We start from the raw sequence: 16645 nt of genomic DNA on the forward strand, positions 1-16645 counted from the left end.
TCGATAGCTTCACATGGAATCTGAAGCGCTGTAAGGAGGAACTCTCTAATTACAGATTCAGGCACTTCTCCTTCTTTCTCTTGGATACCTGTAAGTACTAGATTCTCTCTCATGGATCTAGTCTGTATGTCAAGTAAGGCTTCTCTCAGAACTGTGTTCTCCTTTTTTAAGTTCATTAACTTCAGTTTCAATCTTATTGACTGTCCCTTCTAGCTTGTTTGTGTCTTTCTCCAATGTTGCAGATTTTTCATCACTCATCTTGAGGTTTGCTTTCAACTCTTTTACGTGTATCCTTACTGACTAGTTCAAGTATACACACTTTGTCATTTATTGATTTTAACAGATCGGTTTCAACCTTTACCATTTCCGGTGGTGAAAATATTAAATCGCCTGCGTCTATAGAAGAGTCACGTTTTCATTATGAAATAGGTTCCCCTGTCTTACTCTCCATCATCTCTAGTTTTTCGATTTGTTGTATGTTGTTATCCAGATTGAAGGTTATCACCCACCAGATTGTGTAGTGCTAATATTTAGTCTAACTTCCCGATTTTTTAAATATTAGGTTTTTATCTTGAGGTGCTCTACATAGCTTCGTTCAGTACGTCATCTTGGTGTGTGAGTCTTGACGAATCATCTCCTCCTTGCTGTCCCCAGTCCACCTGGTTGTGCTGCTGCTCCAGTTTCAACTGTTCTGCCTGAGGCTATGGTACCTGTTCACCGGACGTGCTAACTTGTTCTGGACCTGCTGTTTTCGACTCTCTCTTTCTACCGCACCTGCTGTCTCTAACTCTGAATAATCGGCTATGAAAAGCCAACTGACATTTACTCCTGAGGTGCTGACCTGTTGCACCCTCTACAACCACTGTGATTATTATTATTTGACCCTACTGGTCATCTATGAACGTTTAAACATCTTGGCCATGTACTGTTATAATCTCCATCCAGCACAGTCAGAAGAGGACTGGCCACCCCTCAGAACCTGGTTCCTCTCTAGGTTTCTTCATAAGTTCCTGCCTTTCTAGGGAGTTTTTCCAAGCCACCATGCTTCTACATCTGCATTGCTTGATGTTTGGGGTTTTAGGCTGGGTTTCTGTATAGCGCTTAGTGACTACGGCTAATGTAAAAAGGGCTTTATAAATACATTTGATTGATTGATACATATGAATCAGAAATGTATCAAACATGACTGATGATTACATTTCTTGAGGGAAGCGGTAAGTATATCTCAGAATGATATGGAGATAAAGGGGTTTAAAAAATAAAATAAAAAATGACATGTCTCTGTTTGTATCAACTTCACATGGCACATGTTGTACTAGACTGTAATAACTGTTTTAACTGTAGGTTGTAATAGCTGTTTTAACTGTAGGTTGTAATAGCTGTTTTAACTGTAGGTTGTAATAGCTGTTTTAACTGTAGGTTGTAATAGCTGTTTTAACTGTAGGTTGTAATAGCTGTTTTATCTGAAGGCTGTTCTCGGCTGTAATAGCTGTTTTACCTGAAGAATGGGAGAGGAACAGAAGATTCAGATTACTGCCCTTGGGTTTTTCCCATACAATGGGATTAACCTGGTCAGAGGGGTGCATGAAGTCCAACACCTTGATTCTCTGGAGACATTCGAAATACGGGATGATGACATCGTTGTTGTTACTTACCCACGGTCAGGTAAGACCATGCATCTGACATAGGTTATAGGCCTGTACAGTACTTACTGTAGAGTGACTTATATGCTACACTACACAATCTATTGAATTCTGCATGAATTTAGGTATTGTATTGTGAATGTGCAACATGATCTCACAAATGCTGTGATTGTATTTCTTTAAAACCACAGGAACTACATGGACACAGTATATTTTGTCCCTATTGTAACATGAAGATCAAATGACAGAGGGAAGTAACAAACCGATCCAGGAACTGGTGCCCTTCCTTGAGGAAAACTCAAGACGAATAGACTACAACAACGAACCATCAACAAGAACATTCGCGTCTCACTTACATTTGTCCTCAATCCCTCAAGGACTGAGAGAGAAGGGAAAGGTAAGAGAGAGAGAGAGAAATAACATGAAATGAATGCAAAACAATAACTACCAGTGAAACCCATGTTTTGATAATTGTTTAAATAAAACTGTACACAGACAGAATATATGAATATGTTTTTTAAAAGTCTTCAGAGACTGACTACATTAAAAAACAACTGGATGCCAACAATGACATTTGACAGATTATTTAATTTACATCAATTGAATCTACAATGTACTGTATTAGTTTTGAATTGTGGTGTTCAAGTTATATTGAATTGGCTGCATTCTAATTGTATCAATTGTTTATTAAGGTGTTCTACATAGCCAGGAACCCAAAGGATGTTGCCGTGTCCTTATTTCATCTCCAAAATATCACGAAAGTCCTTAAGAGCGAACCTGACTTCAATACATTTCTGACTCAATTTCTCAAGGGGGAGGGTAAGTATATCTCAGAAGTTTAAACACATGTTCGAAACATGTCCAAAGTGTCAATGTGAAATACCCTAATAATGTTTCTTTCCTAGTTCTCGGGGGATCTTGGTTTGATCATGTTGCTGATTGGTATGCTCACAAAGATGAATTTGACATCCTTTCTATGACATATGAAGATATGATCAAGGTAAGTTAATTTCCATAATAGATGAGATGACATAACAGTGGATAATATACACTGAGCGGAGAAAACATTAGGAACACATGCTCTTTCCATGACATAGACTGACCAGGTGAAAGCTATGGTCCCCTATTGATGTCATTTGTTAAATCTACTTCAATCAGTGTAGATGAAGGGGAGGATACAGGTTAAATAATCATTTTTAGTCTTGAGACAACAGAGATGTATTGTGTATGTGTGGAATTTAGAGAGTGAATGGGAAAGACAAAATATTGAATTGCCTTTGAACAGGGTATGCCAGGCACACCTTTTTGAACGTGTCAAGAACTGTAACGCTGCTGGGTTTTTCATGCTCAACAGTTTCCTGTGTGTGTACAGAATGGTCCACCACCCAAAGGACATCCAGCCAACTTGACACAAGCGTAGAATGCTTTCGACACCTTGTAGTCCATGCCCCGATGAATTGAGTCTGTTCTGAGGGGAAAAGGGAGATGTTCCTAATGTTTTGTACACTCAGTGTATTGCTGAGACTAGTAATCAAACTATAACAATTGCTTTCAGGACACACGAGGTGCAATTGTCAGGATATCAAACTTCTTGGGCAAAAAGCTGGATGACCAAACTATTGACACGATCGTGGACAAATCCTCCTTCAAGAACATGAAGGAAGACCCACAGGCTAGACGTGATAAACAGCATCCAGCATTTTTTGAACAAAGTGGATCCTTCATTAGAAAAGGTATGGCATCTATGTGATCCACATTAATAAAGATTGTGTTGACATGAAGTCAATTTCAACTATTGGTTACAAAATTCATCATGGAAAATAGCACTAAAAAGAATGGACTTAATATGCTTTTTGTTTTGTCTCTTACCAGGGAAGGTTGGGGACTGGCAGACTATGTTCACTGTGGCCCAGAGTGAGCGATTTGACCAGATCTACATGGAGAAGATGAAAGACTTGGCTCTTGAATTTGACTGGAAGCTGTGAAAATAGACATGTCCTGGTTACACGATGAAGACCTTCATCAACTTGGCTGAATATGTCAGCAAATTGATCCAGATCAACACCAACAAAAACTTTTGTTGTTGATCTGTAATTGTCAAATTGTGCTTCAGTTGTGCGAATCACTCCAAATATGTCACTAAAACATGTTTTGAATCTAGGCTGACTAGATTGGCAGAAATAGCTACAATGATTGTGAAAATAAACACATGCAATAATTACTCAATATTATTAAGATGCGCACATAATTCATATCTTTTATAAACTGTTGCTAAAAAATAATTGATCTCTTATTATGATTCGCCTCATGTTTTGTGGAGTTACAGAGTGAGGATATGGACTACAGTACCCAAAAGGCAATGCTGGTCTTCAGCCTAACGCAGAGCCTCATTTCGAGACCAACGTGGTCTTTGTATTGTATTCATTTTACAAATGTAATCGTTCAGGTTGCAATAATGTAGATGTGAACGATACTGCATCCTCCTGTGATACCTAGCTATCCGTCCATGATTTAAGCAAAGCGACGTTGACATTTTTCCAGCTAACCGTATCGGCAACGAGGGGTTTGTTTTCCTTAATAACAACTAGTTAGCTACAGCAACTATCCTCCATCCATGTTGAAGCGAGGCATTGTGTTATAACGTTTATGATGTGGCAAATAACACCTGTAAACTGTATATCAGTCCGTCGAATTAGTTAACGGACTCAACTCTATAGACTACAGCGATTTAGCGAGCTATCTGTAAACATCTGTTTACTTACTTGGTAACTAAGAGCTAGCTATAGCAAAGCACTGAACAACAAGAAGACGATGTGGCAAAGCGTCGGTCTCACTGTGCTGGTAATTGTGGCCACCCTTGTGTGCGCGTTGCTCTTCATGGTTTTTGGTAAGTAACAAATTTGTTGGATTCGTGATTTTTTTTCCCCCACAGCTTTCTTGAATGTTGTGAGATTAACGTTACTGAGATTTGACGAGGACCTCTTGACACAGCGTCGAAATATATCAGCTAACCGTTAGCTACAGTAGCTAGCTAGCATTGCCATTATAGATAGCTACATCATCAAGATCTCATGTTAGCGGCTAGCTATCTTTACTTTGGAGCAGTGACTGTGCAAGACCTCAATTAGACACCATGTTATAGGTTCGTAGTTAGCACCTGTTTTGTAGCTAAGCTGTTATGAATTGGTGGAGGTCCTGGGCTGGCGTGGTTACACATGGTCTGAGGTTGGTTGGACATACTGCCAAATTCTCTAAAATGATGTTGGAGGCTGCAACTGCTCTGGTGTACCACTCTTGCCTAGTTAAAAAAATAAAAAAAGTTAAACAGCTCTGGTCGACATTCCTGCAGTCATCATGCCAATCGCACGTTCCCTCAACTTGAGACGTTTGTGGCGTTGTGTGACAAAACTACACATTTTAGTGTGGCCTTTTATTGTCCCCAGCACAAGGTGCACCTGTGTAAATGTTCATGCTGTTTAATCAGCTTCTTGATATGCCACACCTGTCAGGTGGATGGATTATCTTGGCAAAGGAGAAAGGCTCACTATCAGGGATGTAAACAGATTTGAGATTAGTAAGATTTTTGTATGTATACTATTATTTATTTAAGCTCATGAAACATGGGACCAACACTTTACATGTTGTGTGTTTATTTTTGTTCGGTATTATTTGTTTTGCTGACACTCCATACTGGACTGTATAGCCTACTGGCTACTTTCACTCCTATTTTAGAGACGTTTTTGCTCATCATTTCTGACATTTGGTAGGACATTTTTATAATTTCTGACTTTTGGTAGGACATCATTTCTGACATTTGGTAGGCCATTTGTTTGTCAACTATAGTTGGATACGTTTAGCTTCTCTTCTGTCATAACTTGTTGCCCCAGAAGACTAAATAAAGTAGTTATCATCAGAATAATGTCATACATCGATAGAATGAACACATTAGTAATCTAGTTAACACTGGTAAAGTTGTCCGTTTCATTTAGGGACCGGGGAGAAAACATTTAGGGACCGGGGAGAAAACATTTAGGGACCGGGGAGAAAACATTTAGGGACCGTGGAGAAAACATTTAGGGACCGTGGAGAAAACACAACTCCAAAACAGTGGAAGGATTGGTCCTGTGCAAAATATCCAAATGTCATCAGTTTGACTTCAGTTTGTCTTGAGTGCAAATTTTATGTGGTTGAAATACTGTCTGCTTGCATAACAGTGTCAAAGATAACACATTATACATGGTAGAGCATGGCGCTTGTAATGCCAGGGTAGTGGGTTCGATTCCCGGAACCACCCATACGTAGAATGTATGCACACATGACTGTAAGTCGCTTTGGTTAAAAGCGTCTGCTAAATGGCATATTATTATTATTATTATTATATTCACATTTTCTCAAGAGATGCTGAAAGAAACAAATCATATTTCTCAAGTCCTGTTCCCAAGACAAAATTAACATTTATTGTATAATTTTACTGCAAGAAATGAATAATTCTGCAGGAGTAAATATTATTATTACACTAATAACCCATATGAACTTAAATGAGGAATATTCTGTTTATTCATGGATACTAGTGAGTGGGATATCAAAGGTGCATTTAAACAGCTTATCCCGAATAAGACACTAAGCGGGATATGAGCTACTATCCTATAGCTACATGACTGAATACAAACAGTGCAGCTATTCCCTCCGTAAGGCTATTAAACAAGCTAAGCGTCAGTACAGAGACAAAGTGGAATCTCAATTCAATGGCTCAGACACAAGAGGCATGTGGCAGGGTCTACAGTCAATCACGGACTACAAGATGAAATCCAGCCCAGTCACGGACCAGGATGTCTTGCTCCCAGGCAGACTAAATAACTTTTTTGCCCGCTTTGAGGACAATACAGTGCCACTGACACGGCCTGCAACGGAAACATGCAGTCTCTCCTTCACTGCAGCCGAGGTGAGTAAGACATTTAAACGTGTTAACCCTCGCAAGGCTGCAGGCCCAGACGGCATCCCCAGCCGCGCCCTCCGAGCATGCGCAGACCAGCTGGCCGGTGTGTTTACGGACATATTCAATCAATCCCTATACCAGTCTGCTGTTCCCACATGCTTCAAGAGGGCCACCATTGTTCCTGTTCCCAAGAAAGCTAAGGTAACTGAGCTAAACGACTACCGCCCCGTAGCACTCACTTCCGTCATCATGAAGTGCTTTGAGAGACTAGTCAAGGACCATATCACCTCCACCCTACCTGACACCCTAGACCCACTCCAATTTGCTTACCGCCCAAATAGGTCCACAGACGATGCAATCTCAACCACACTGCACACTGCCCTAACCCACTTGGACAAGAGGAATACCTATGTGAGAATGCTGTTCATCGACTACAGCTCGGCATTCAACACCATAGTACCCTCCAAGCTCGTCATCAAGCTCGAGACCCTGGGTCTCGACCCCGCCCTGTGCAACTGGGTACTGGACTTCCTGACGGGCCGCCCCCAGGTGGTGAGGGTAGGCAACAACATCTCCTCCCCGCTGATCCTCAACACAGGGGCCCCACAAGGGTGCGTTCTGAGCCCTCTCCTGTACTCCCTGTTCACCCACGACTGCGTGGCCACGCACGCCTCCAACTCAATCATCAAGTTTGCGGACGACACAACAGTGGTAGGCTTGATTACCAACAACGACGAGACGGCCTACAGGGAGGAGGTGAGGGCCCTTGGAGTGTGGTGTCAGGAAAATAACCTCACACTCAACGTCAACAAAACTAAGGAGATGATTGTGGACTTCAGGAAACAGCAGAGGAACACCCCCTATCCACATCGATGGAACAGTAGTGGAGAGGGTAGCTAGTTTTAAGTTCCTCGGCATACACATCACAGACAAACTGAATTGGTCCACTCACACTGACAGCGTCGTGAAGAAGGCGCAGCAGCGCCTATTCAACCTCAGGAGGCTGAAGAAATTCGGCTTGTCACCAAAAGCACTCACAAACTTCTACAGATGCACAATCGAGAGCATCCTGGCGGGCTGTATCACCGCCTGGTACGGCAACTGCTCCGCCCTCAACCGTAAGGCTCTCCAGAGGGTAGTGAGGACTGCACAACGCATCACCGGGGGCAAACTACCTGCCCTCCAGGACACCTACACCACCCGTTGTTACAGGAAGGCCATAAAGATCATCAAGGACATCAACCACCCGAACCACTGCCTGTTCACCCCGCTATCATCCAGAAGGCGAGGTCAGTACAGGTGCATCAAAGCTGGGACCGAGAGACTGAAAAACAGCTTCTATCTCAAGGCCATCAGACTGTTAAATAGCCACCACTAACATTGAGTGGCTGCTGCCAACACACTGTCATTGACACTGACCCAACTCCATCCATTTTAATAATGGGAATTGATGGGAAATGATGTAAATATATCACTAGCCACTTTAAACAATGCTACCTTATATAATGTTACTTACCCTACATTATTCATCTCATATGCATATGTATATACTGTACTCTACAACATCGACTGCATCCTTATGTAACACATGTATCACTAGCCACTTTAACTATGCCACTTTGTCTACACACTCATCTCATATGTATATACTGTACTCGATACCATCTACTGTATGCTGCTCTGTACCATCACTCATTCATATATCCTTATGTACATGTTCCTTATCCCCTTACACTGTGTATAAGACAGTAGTTTTGGAATTGTTAGTTAGATTACTTGTTGGTTATCACTGCATTGTCGGAACTAGAAGCACAAGCATTTCGCTACACTCGCATTAACATCTGCTAACCATGTGTATGTGACAAATAAAATTTGATTTGATTTGATTTGAATACTGTGTGCATGTAAACGCGGTCACTGACTCAAATACAACAAGTTCATTATTTGATTCTTACGCACAGCCAGTGTTCACTTTCTCCTGGATGACCTTTGCTCTGTTTGGCCCCTCAGGTTGGTACGTTGTCTGGCAGCTCTTCCTGTCCAAGTTCAAGTTCCTGCGTGAGATGTTGGGCGACACCGGCTCTCCACAGGCCGAGACCCAGCCTTCCGAATCCAGGAGCGAACGTACCTCTCCTCCACCCCCACGCCAGAGGCCCAAGACTGCCCGCCAGAGGGCTGTTCCTCCTAATAGTACTACATAGATTACCTCACCCGTCCGCTGTTGGCCACACCATGTCCTGTTGTTCACCAAACCAGCCGTCCCACTAGGAAACAGTGGTGGACAAAAACCCTTTAATAAATCGCATGATTTGGAATGGCATACTACCCCCATGTCCGTGTATACTGCTGCCTCTCCTGATGAAATCCACCCCTCCACTCTGCACTCTGCACCCCTCCACTCTGCACTACTAAAGACATCCTCGTTGATGACACGTTCTTCTTACTAGACTAGGCACAGCTGCTGATATTATAAAGGGACAAGCCATCAAATCATGGAACATTCTGTATGCCACTTGTTCATGTTTCAAATATGTATTTTAGCTGTTCACAGTGTATGTACTGAGCAGCATGTTTGGTCTCTTCACCTGGCCTTCACTGACACTGCAACATGGTCACCACTAATTGGCTGACGCTGTAACACGGTCAGCTCTGACTGGCTGACGCTGTAACACGGTCAGCTCTGACTGGCTGATGCTGTAACATGGTCAGCTCTGATTGGCTGACACTGGAACATGGTCGCAATGTGGACTCCTGAGTGGCGCAGCGGTCTAAGGCGCTGCAACTCATTGTTAGAGGCGTCACTACAGACCCTGGTTCGATTCCAGGCTGTATCACAACCGGCCGTGATTGAGAGTCCCATAGGGCGGCGCACAATTGGCCTAGCGTTGTCCGGGTTAGAGTTTGGCCGGGGTAGGCCGTCATTGTAAATAAGAATTTGTTCTTAACTGACTTGCCTAGTAAATAAAGGTTAAATAGAATATTGGCTGACACTGGAACATGGTCAGCTCTGATTGGCTGACACTGGAACATGGTCAGCTCTGACTGGCTGTCATGCTGCTGACACCTGCATGGGGAATCTGTTTCTCCAACAGCAGACAGCTGAGTGTGAGTTCTCTGTCGTGTGTGTGTGTGTGTGTGTGTGTGTGTGTGTGTGTGTGTGTGTGTGTGTGTGTGTGTGTGTGTGTGTGTGTGTGTGTGTGTGTGTGTGTGTGTGTGTGTGTGTGTGTGTGTGTGTGTGTGTGCGTTTTATGAGAGTGTTTATTTGAACAGACGTGTGTTTGTAGTAAAGCCTATATTCAGACCAATAGACAAAGCGTTGTATAAACAGGCTCATTTATCATTTACATTCAGAGGCAAAACAACTTGTAGAAGAGAAACTGAATAAAACTATTTGCATAACTGACAACCGAAGTTCTTCCATACCAGTAAATTTCACTTTATTTTTTAACAAAAGTGCAATGAAAGGAATGTTTTTGTTTTGTTATTTTGTTGTTCAGACTACATATGTAACGGAACGGTTGACTACCCTTAAGACCGAGAGGGTTGTAATAACACAATGTCCAGGGGCTGTAGCTGTCTCAGAGTAGGACTGCTGATTTAGGATCAGTTTTGCCCTTTAAATCACATTGAATACAAGTACATGGACAGGGGGGACCTGATCCTAGATCAGCACCACTACTGTGATCCGCTTTATACACAGAGCTCCCTAGGAAGGCAACAAATAGGCTATAGCTCATTGCTCTGGCCAGCTAGCCTCCCCAAGGTGTTAACTGGGGTGTTTTCAATAGGGACCAAACGGAAGAGGACAGCTGAAACGGGGTGGACCTAACCAGAACTTGTCCGATAAGAAACTTGTTTTTAGTTGCAAAACACTTTGCTATGGTGTGCACTAATGAATACACCCCAGGGCTCCAAGCTACAGCTAGCATAATGCCCTTCCCAGTGATGTGTGATCCTAAAACGTCAGCACTCCTACTCTGATATGCTTGACACACATGGCCACAGAGCTCCCCAGGAAGGCAATAGAATAGGTTAACTGTAGCTCTGGCTAGCTGGTTCCCAGTAGAAGTGTAGCCTGGGCACCAAGCTATAGCTAGCTATATGTAGCGGGTCTCTTATGTACCACAGGAGAACCAAGAAATGAAGAGCGACACCACGGCCGTCTTTTAGGCTTTTATGTTGATCTGCAATAGTATTGTGAAAAGACAGGACAGGAACACATCAGTCTCCAATGCACCATGTGACAAATTGTTCTTTCTCTCAGTGTTTTCTCGGACTCACACAATCACTCATACATACATAAAGCCATAATGTATACTATAAAATAACCAGTCCTTAATACAAAGAATGTATAATCGTAATTCTTAGACAGTAGAACCATACCTGCAATAGTATTGTAAAAAGACAGGACAGGAACACATCAGTCTCCAATGCACCATCTGACCAGTTGTTCTACACAGGAGCATGAAGAAAGGTAAAACACATCCTGTCTCACATCCTCAATACATTGCTAGGTGCTTTCAGTGTTGACCGTACCAAAATACAACTCATGTACAAAAACACTGCAACATAAACAAGTTACTACATGAAATTCCCTTTATTCCATTTAAGGCTGTAGAGGACCAAACTACATCTCCCATAATGCAACGCCAGCACCAGTCGGCAGCTCAGCTAACCGTCTGCATCACAGAAAGGCATGTTAGCTAGCAACAGCAGCACTTTTAGCACTCTGTAAACTATATTAATAACAATAAAACTCGGAAAGTTACGTTTCAATAGTCTCCCACTCCCTTATAACAATATCTACAGCATTAACCTTGGGATGTTTTATTTATTTGACGTAATGGACTTCTACAAAGGAGTAATCTGCAACACATACCTTTCTCTCTCAGTGTTTTCTCAGACTGAGGAGAACCGAACCGGTGTTGGTAGGTGACACAAGCACCCAGATGAAATAAAATACATTTAATGAAACAAAACCCGAAGACGTTAACATCATTCAGCTACTGCAGCTGTCTACCTAACATCAACCGGCAGCACCAGTAGCGCAATAATTACAAATAGACACCAAAAGTAAAGTTCCTGGCGATCATAGCGATCTGACTCCCCCCTTCTGTCTGAACTTGGAATATTCCTGTTCGTGGGCTTTGGCCACTGACCCTCAACCTGGTTGTTCTGTTCTGGGAGGTGTACTATTCTAATCATTTGAAGTTGGATGGAATAACCATTTAAACTTTACTACATATAGTCGAAGGCCTCCCCAGTAGTCCCCTGAGCCTCTACCAGTGCCTGTCTAGATGGCATCCTTTCCTCTAGTTGGTCACATGGCCTCTGATCCAGTTATAAGACAACAACTCAATTCAATTCTATGTGTAATGGTTTTTACATGTGTTGCTGGTCAAATTTTAAAGTTTGTTTTTGGCTATTGCTGTAATTTAGCTTCGTAATAAATATATTTCTTAAACTCTGTGTAGAAATACATTTCTTTAAATTTCATTTTTGCAAAGCTGATAACTGACATTGACATAGAGAGTTCTTTAGGGAAATTGTAATCATAACATTTCACTGTAGGTTTAATTTGGTTAATGTCACGTCAATGGCTGATAACTTTCTCAGTGTGTTATTGTTTCTTACACATGTACAGCCTGAATTCTGACACTTTGCCCCTCATTCTTTTGAAAGTCAGCCTTCGTTTAACCCTTTAACTCCATAGACTTATGTATTGTGGTTTTCCCCCATCATGTTCGTGTCAAATCTGCTTACAGGGACTGAACAACAGGAGGCAGTATTGTCCAGCATTATAGAACAATGGAGTAAATCAGTCTTCAAAGAGTTTGAAACCAGCCAGTTTTAATTTTGGATATCGCTGTATTTCAAGTGTATCAAGTTAAACTTTGTGGCTGTGTGATGTTGAAAGAAAAAACGTTCTGTCATTGTGAATGATTTGTATGAGCAGCCTTGACAGTTAAATGGGCTGAAATGACTCAGATACTCAACTACAATAAAGTACAACATTGAAATCCCAGGCATCCAGCCGTTTCATCCCTCCACATCCAACGGATGCTTCTAATTTCAAAACAACACTGAAGTAAATGGCTTTTGCGCCTTTATACTCTCACACGTTAACAGAAATGCTAATGAAGGCTCTTTATATCATCTCACAGTGTGTTTTGCGAGCTACTGTGCTGTCTGCAGCTGGGCCGTTTTTTTAAAAGAGCAGCGAGAGCCCATGCTGAGCAATAGCAAAAAAAGCTGTAATTTCAGAGTCTGCAAATACTTTGCAGGAAATGATTGCGGTAAACCAAGGAAATTACATAGACTCTCGACCCTTTCTATATATAAATCTCTCTGTCACTCCCCCACGTGGTTGACTTGCAGCATTGCACATCATTTCCACGTAACCCTATCAGTCCTGAGACCCCAGTAAAAATCAGCTTTTCATTTAAACAGTTGCATTACTGAGTTTTATTAACAAATGTAAAAAATATATATAAAAAAATACAGTCAGTCATCAGAAACCGGATAAAAATACATTTATATGAATGCCGTGAGTACAGAAATTGTTTACATGTGCAAGTACAAAAACATGTTACGTGTTCGTGTGAGTCTCAGTTTTTCATAAATCACTTTTAAAAGTTTTGTAGCTCAAACCATTCTGACTCTACAGATGTTTTTGGAAGAGGTCCCCAGCCACGGGCCCCTTCTGGGACCTGCCCTCGTCTCACTAACACTGATCTAGCTCAGCCCCTGTTAATCACCCAGACTAATGGTTGGTGCCAGTGGATGCAGAATAAATAGACAAATCCAAACACACAATGTTTAAAAGGGATTAGAATTCCTAAATCGTGATGGTGGGATTCATTGGGTTAACTGACCTTGTCGTGATTCTACACTCAACAGCCAGGTGAACATAGTAGCTGACTTGGTTGGCTGTTGACCAGCTACCCTGTACATCCCTCACTCATACAACCCCCATACATCCAGCCAAACACCTGTTTGGAGTTTCCTGTCAGGACTAGACAGTGTCTCATTGAGGAGCACAGACAACTGCCCAGGGGACAGCAGAGCACAGCTTAATCTATCTGCCTTTCTGAGCACCTAGCTTGCCTGTGTGACCCGCTGTTGTTCCTAGACTGTGTGTTAGCGGTGAGCCAAAGGTGAGTTGTTTGGCAAGCTGCCTTTCTCCCCCCTCACATCCCACAGACAGATAGGAGCTGCTGTTTCTTTCATTCACCCCCTTAGGTGAGTTCAGTGTGTCCCTATTGGCACCCTGTATAGTGCACTACTTTGGGCTCTTTTCAAAAGTAGTGCACTATATAGGAAATATGGTGACATTTTGTTCAAAAGTAGTGCACTATACAGGGAATAGGGTGCCATTTGGGATGTCTCCCAGGACTGTCAGTCCTGGGAGTAGAGCCACAGCACCGACCTCCAGTCCTGAAATAGCTCATTGATTCATCAAGCTCTTTCCAGTCTCCAGGTCTGCAGGTTAACTCAGCCAAGGACCATTTCTTTCTCTTGTTTCTGAGCCAGCGACGCAATTTTCCTGGATGCCATTTTTATTTGAGGATAAATCAGAGCAGAATCTTGTCAGCCAGAACCTGAAACTGACTTGGGGGAATGACACATCCTCCTGATTTACCGTGTTAGTCGGCAGCCTGGGTTAAATGAAGACCTTCTAAAAACCATTCCAGAGCAGAGTCCTTTTCTCTTCTTGTCCCCTGGGATAACAGTGAATGATGGAATGGGGTGGTTGATTAAACCACTGATGGCTTGTTAAGAGCAAGGCTATGTGTTCAGAGCCCTTGAATGAGGTTTTCTGATGGGGTTGGTAGTTGTCTCAGAGAGTATCTAGTCAGGGGGTATGGGCATCTCCTTCACAGCCCTTTACCAGTCCCTTATCGCTACAGACCCACCTCGCCACAGGGACAATCTATATATAACGTATATATCAGTCAGGCTGATATGAAAAGGAGGGACAGAAGGAGGGTAGAGGGAAACAAAATAATGGTTGTTTTGAGTTGTATTTTAAAGGGGCAATCAGTAGTTGCTATGTACATTGTTTGACTTACAAATGAAAGAAATGTACCCATTGATTATTGAAGAATGTAACTTATAAATGCCTCATGAGCTTAGTTCAACTGTCGTACCACGTCAGAACCCCAAATATAATATTGTTTTACTCCAATGTTTGTAAACAAAGCAAAGGTGATAAAACACTGTATAGCCTCAAAACATGGTTAAAACTATAATGCTGAATCCATCCACTGTTATGCATAAACATCTACGCTCTGACCCCATCCACTGTTATGCATAAACATCTACGCTCTGACCCCATCCACTGTTATGCATAAACATCTACGCTCTGACCCCATCCACTGTTATGCATAAACATCTACGCTCTGACCCAATCCACTGTTATGCATAAACATCTACGCTCTGACCCCATCCACTGTTATGCATAAAAAACTACATTCTGACCCCATCAACTGTTATGACAGACGAAAGGAGAGAATGCTAATGCTAGGATGTTCCACAGGCTAACTAAAGATAGTTCCCAGATCAGTAGTACGTGTTAAGTCCCCCTGTAACCCCTAACCCACGCCATAAAGAATGTTCCACAGGCTAACTAAAGATAGTTCCCAGATCAGTAGTATGTGTTAAGTCCCCCTGTAACCCCTAACCCACGCCATAAAGGATGTTCCACAGGCTAACTAAAGATAGTTCCCAGATCAGTAGTATGTGTTAAGTCCCCCTGTAACCTCTAACCCACGCCATAAAGGATGTTCCACAGGCTAACTAAAGATAGTTCCCAGGTCAGTAGTACGTGTTAAGTCCCCCTGTAACCCCTAACACACGCCATAAAGAATGTTCCACAGGCTAACTAAGGCTGAACATTTGGCATGGATGGGCACCTTTCCACTGGCCCTGTCCCACTTACCATGAAATCCTTTTATCCCTGTCTTTCACCGTCCCCTCTGGGGCTTAGGTGGTATCCTCATTTAATATGACATGGAATGGTTCCTCCTGATAGGGCCTACAATGAGGCTCCAATCCAGGACCTCTGCCTTGCATAGCACACGTGACCACCCTCCTGAAGCATCTTACCAGTCGATGCTACGTGAAAAGCTAATTATTCACTGGCTCCATGCCACGCTACATGAGCATCCGAGAGGATAAAAGAGAAGAGACGACTTATCTTGATGTTAACATATGATCTGCAATACATCTGTTATGATGTTAACATATGATCTGCTATACATCTGTTATGATGTTAACATATGATCTGCTATACATCTGTTATGATGTTAACATATGATCTGCTATACATCTGTTATGATGTTAACATATGATCTGCTATATATCTGTTATGATGTTAACATATGATCTGCTATACATCTGTTATGATGTTAACATATGATCTGCTATACATCTGTTATGATGTTAACATATGATCTGCTATACATCTGTTATGATGTTAACATATGATCTGCTACATCATAACATGAGCTGTTTACCATCCGGTCATGTAATATCCATTTAATTTATTTCAAATAACTGTGCCCAGTTCTGGGTGAATGTGAAAGATACCAGGCTTTGGCTGTGAGTTTCAGTGTTGTTGCCAATATTGTGTACAAGGCCAGCCATTCAGGTCCGACAGGTGTGTGTGTGTGTGTGTGTGTGTGTGTGTGTGTGTGTGTGTGTGTGTGTGTGTGTGTGTGTGTGTGTGTGTGTGTGTGTGTGTGTGTGTGTGTGTGTGTGTGTGTGTGTGTGTGTGTGTGTGTGTGTGTGTGTGTGTGTGTGTGTGCAATAACATAAGTGAGATTTAACAAGGCTTGGTTATGTCATGTCGTGTGCAGTGTCTGAAAACAAAGTGGCGCCCGCTAGTCTTCTAGCAGTTGACACACTTTATAAAAAAAGACACAGTCATATGGGTAAGAACAGTCCTTTACTTTGTCTGTTGAGAGCCCTGCCCCCTTTTCAACAAAAGAGTGCGACATCAACGATTTGCACAAAGCACTGGCGTCATTTCCAGCAGTAGGATACGTCAACAATCTACAGGTTA

The 16645-nt window shown here is 42.3% G+C and overlaps 1 protein-coding gene and 1 pseudogene across 1 annotated transcript; both read left to right on the top strand.

Moving 5' to 3' along the window:
• Positions 1-1057: 1057 nt before the first annotated feature.
• Positions 1058-4972, top strand: LOC124013111 (annotated as a pseudogene).
• Positions 4393-9982, top strand: LOC124013112 (small integral membrane protein 13). The gene is made up of 2 exons (XM_046327278.1): positions 4393-4530; positions 8590-9982. Exons 1-2 carry the CDS (start codon positions 4455-4457, stop codon positions 8778-8780), a joined length of 267 nt encoding a protein of 88 aa, XP_046183234.1. The 5' UTR covers positions 4393-4454; the 3' UTR covers positions 8781-9982.
• Positions 9983-16645: the final 6663 nt, after the last annotated feature.

Source organism: Oncorhynchus gorbuscha, linkage group LG24, assembly GCF_021184085.1.
Source record: "Oncorhynchus gorbuscha isolate QuinsamMale2020 ecotype Even-year linkage group LG24, OgorEven_v1.0, whole genome shotgun sequence".
Taxonomy (NCBI): domain Eukaryota; kingdom Metazoa; phylum Chordata; class Actinopteri; order Salmoniformes; family Salmonidae; genus Oncorhynchus; species Oncorhynchus gorbuscha.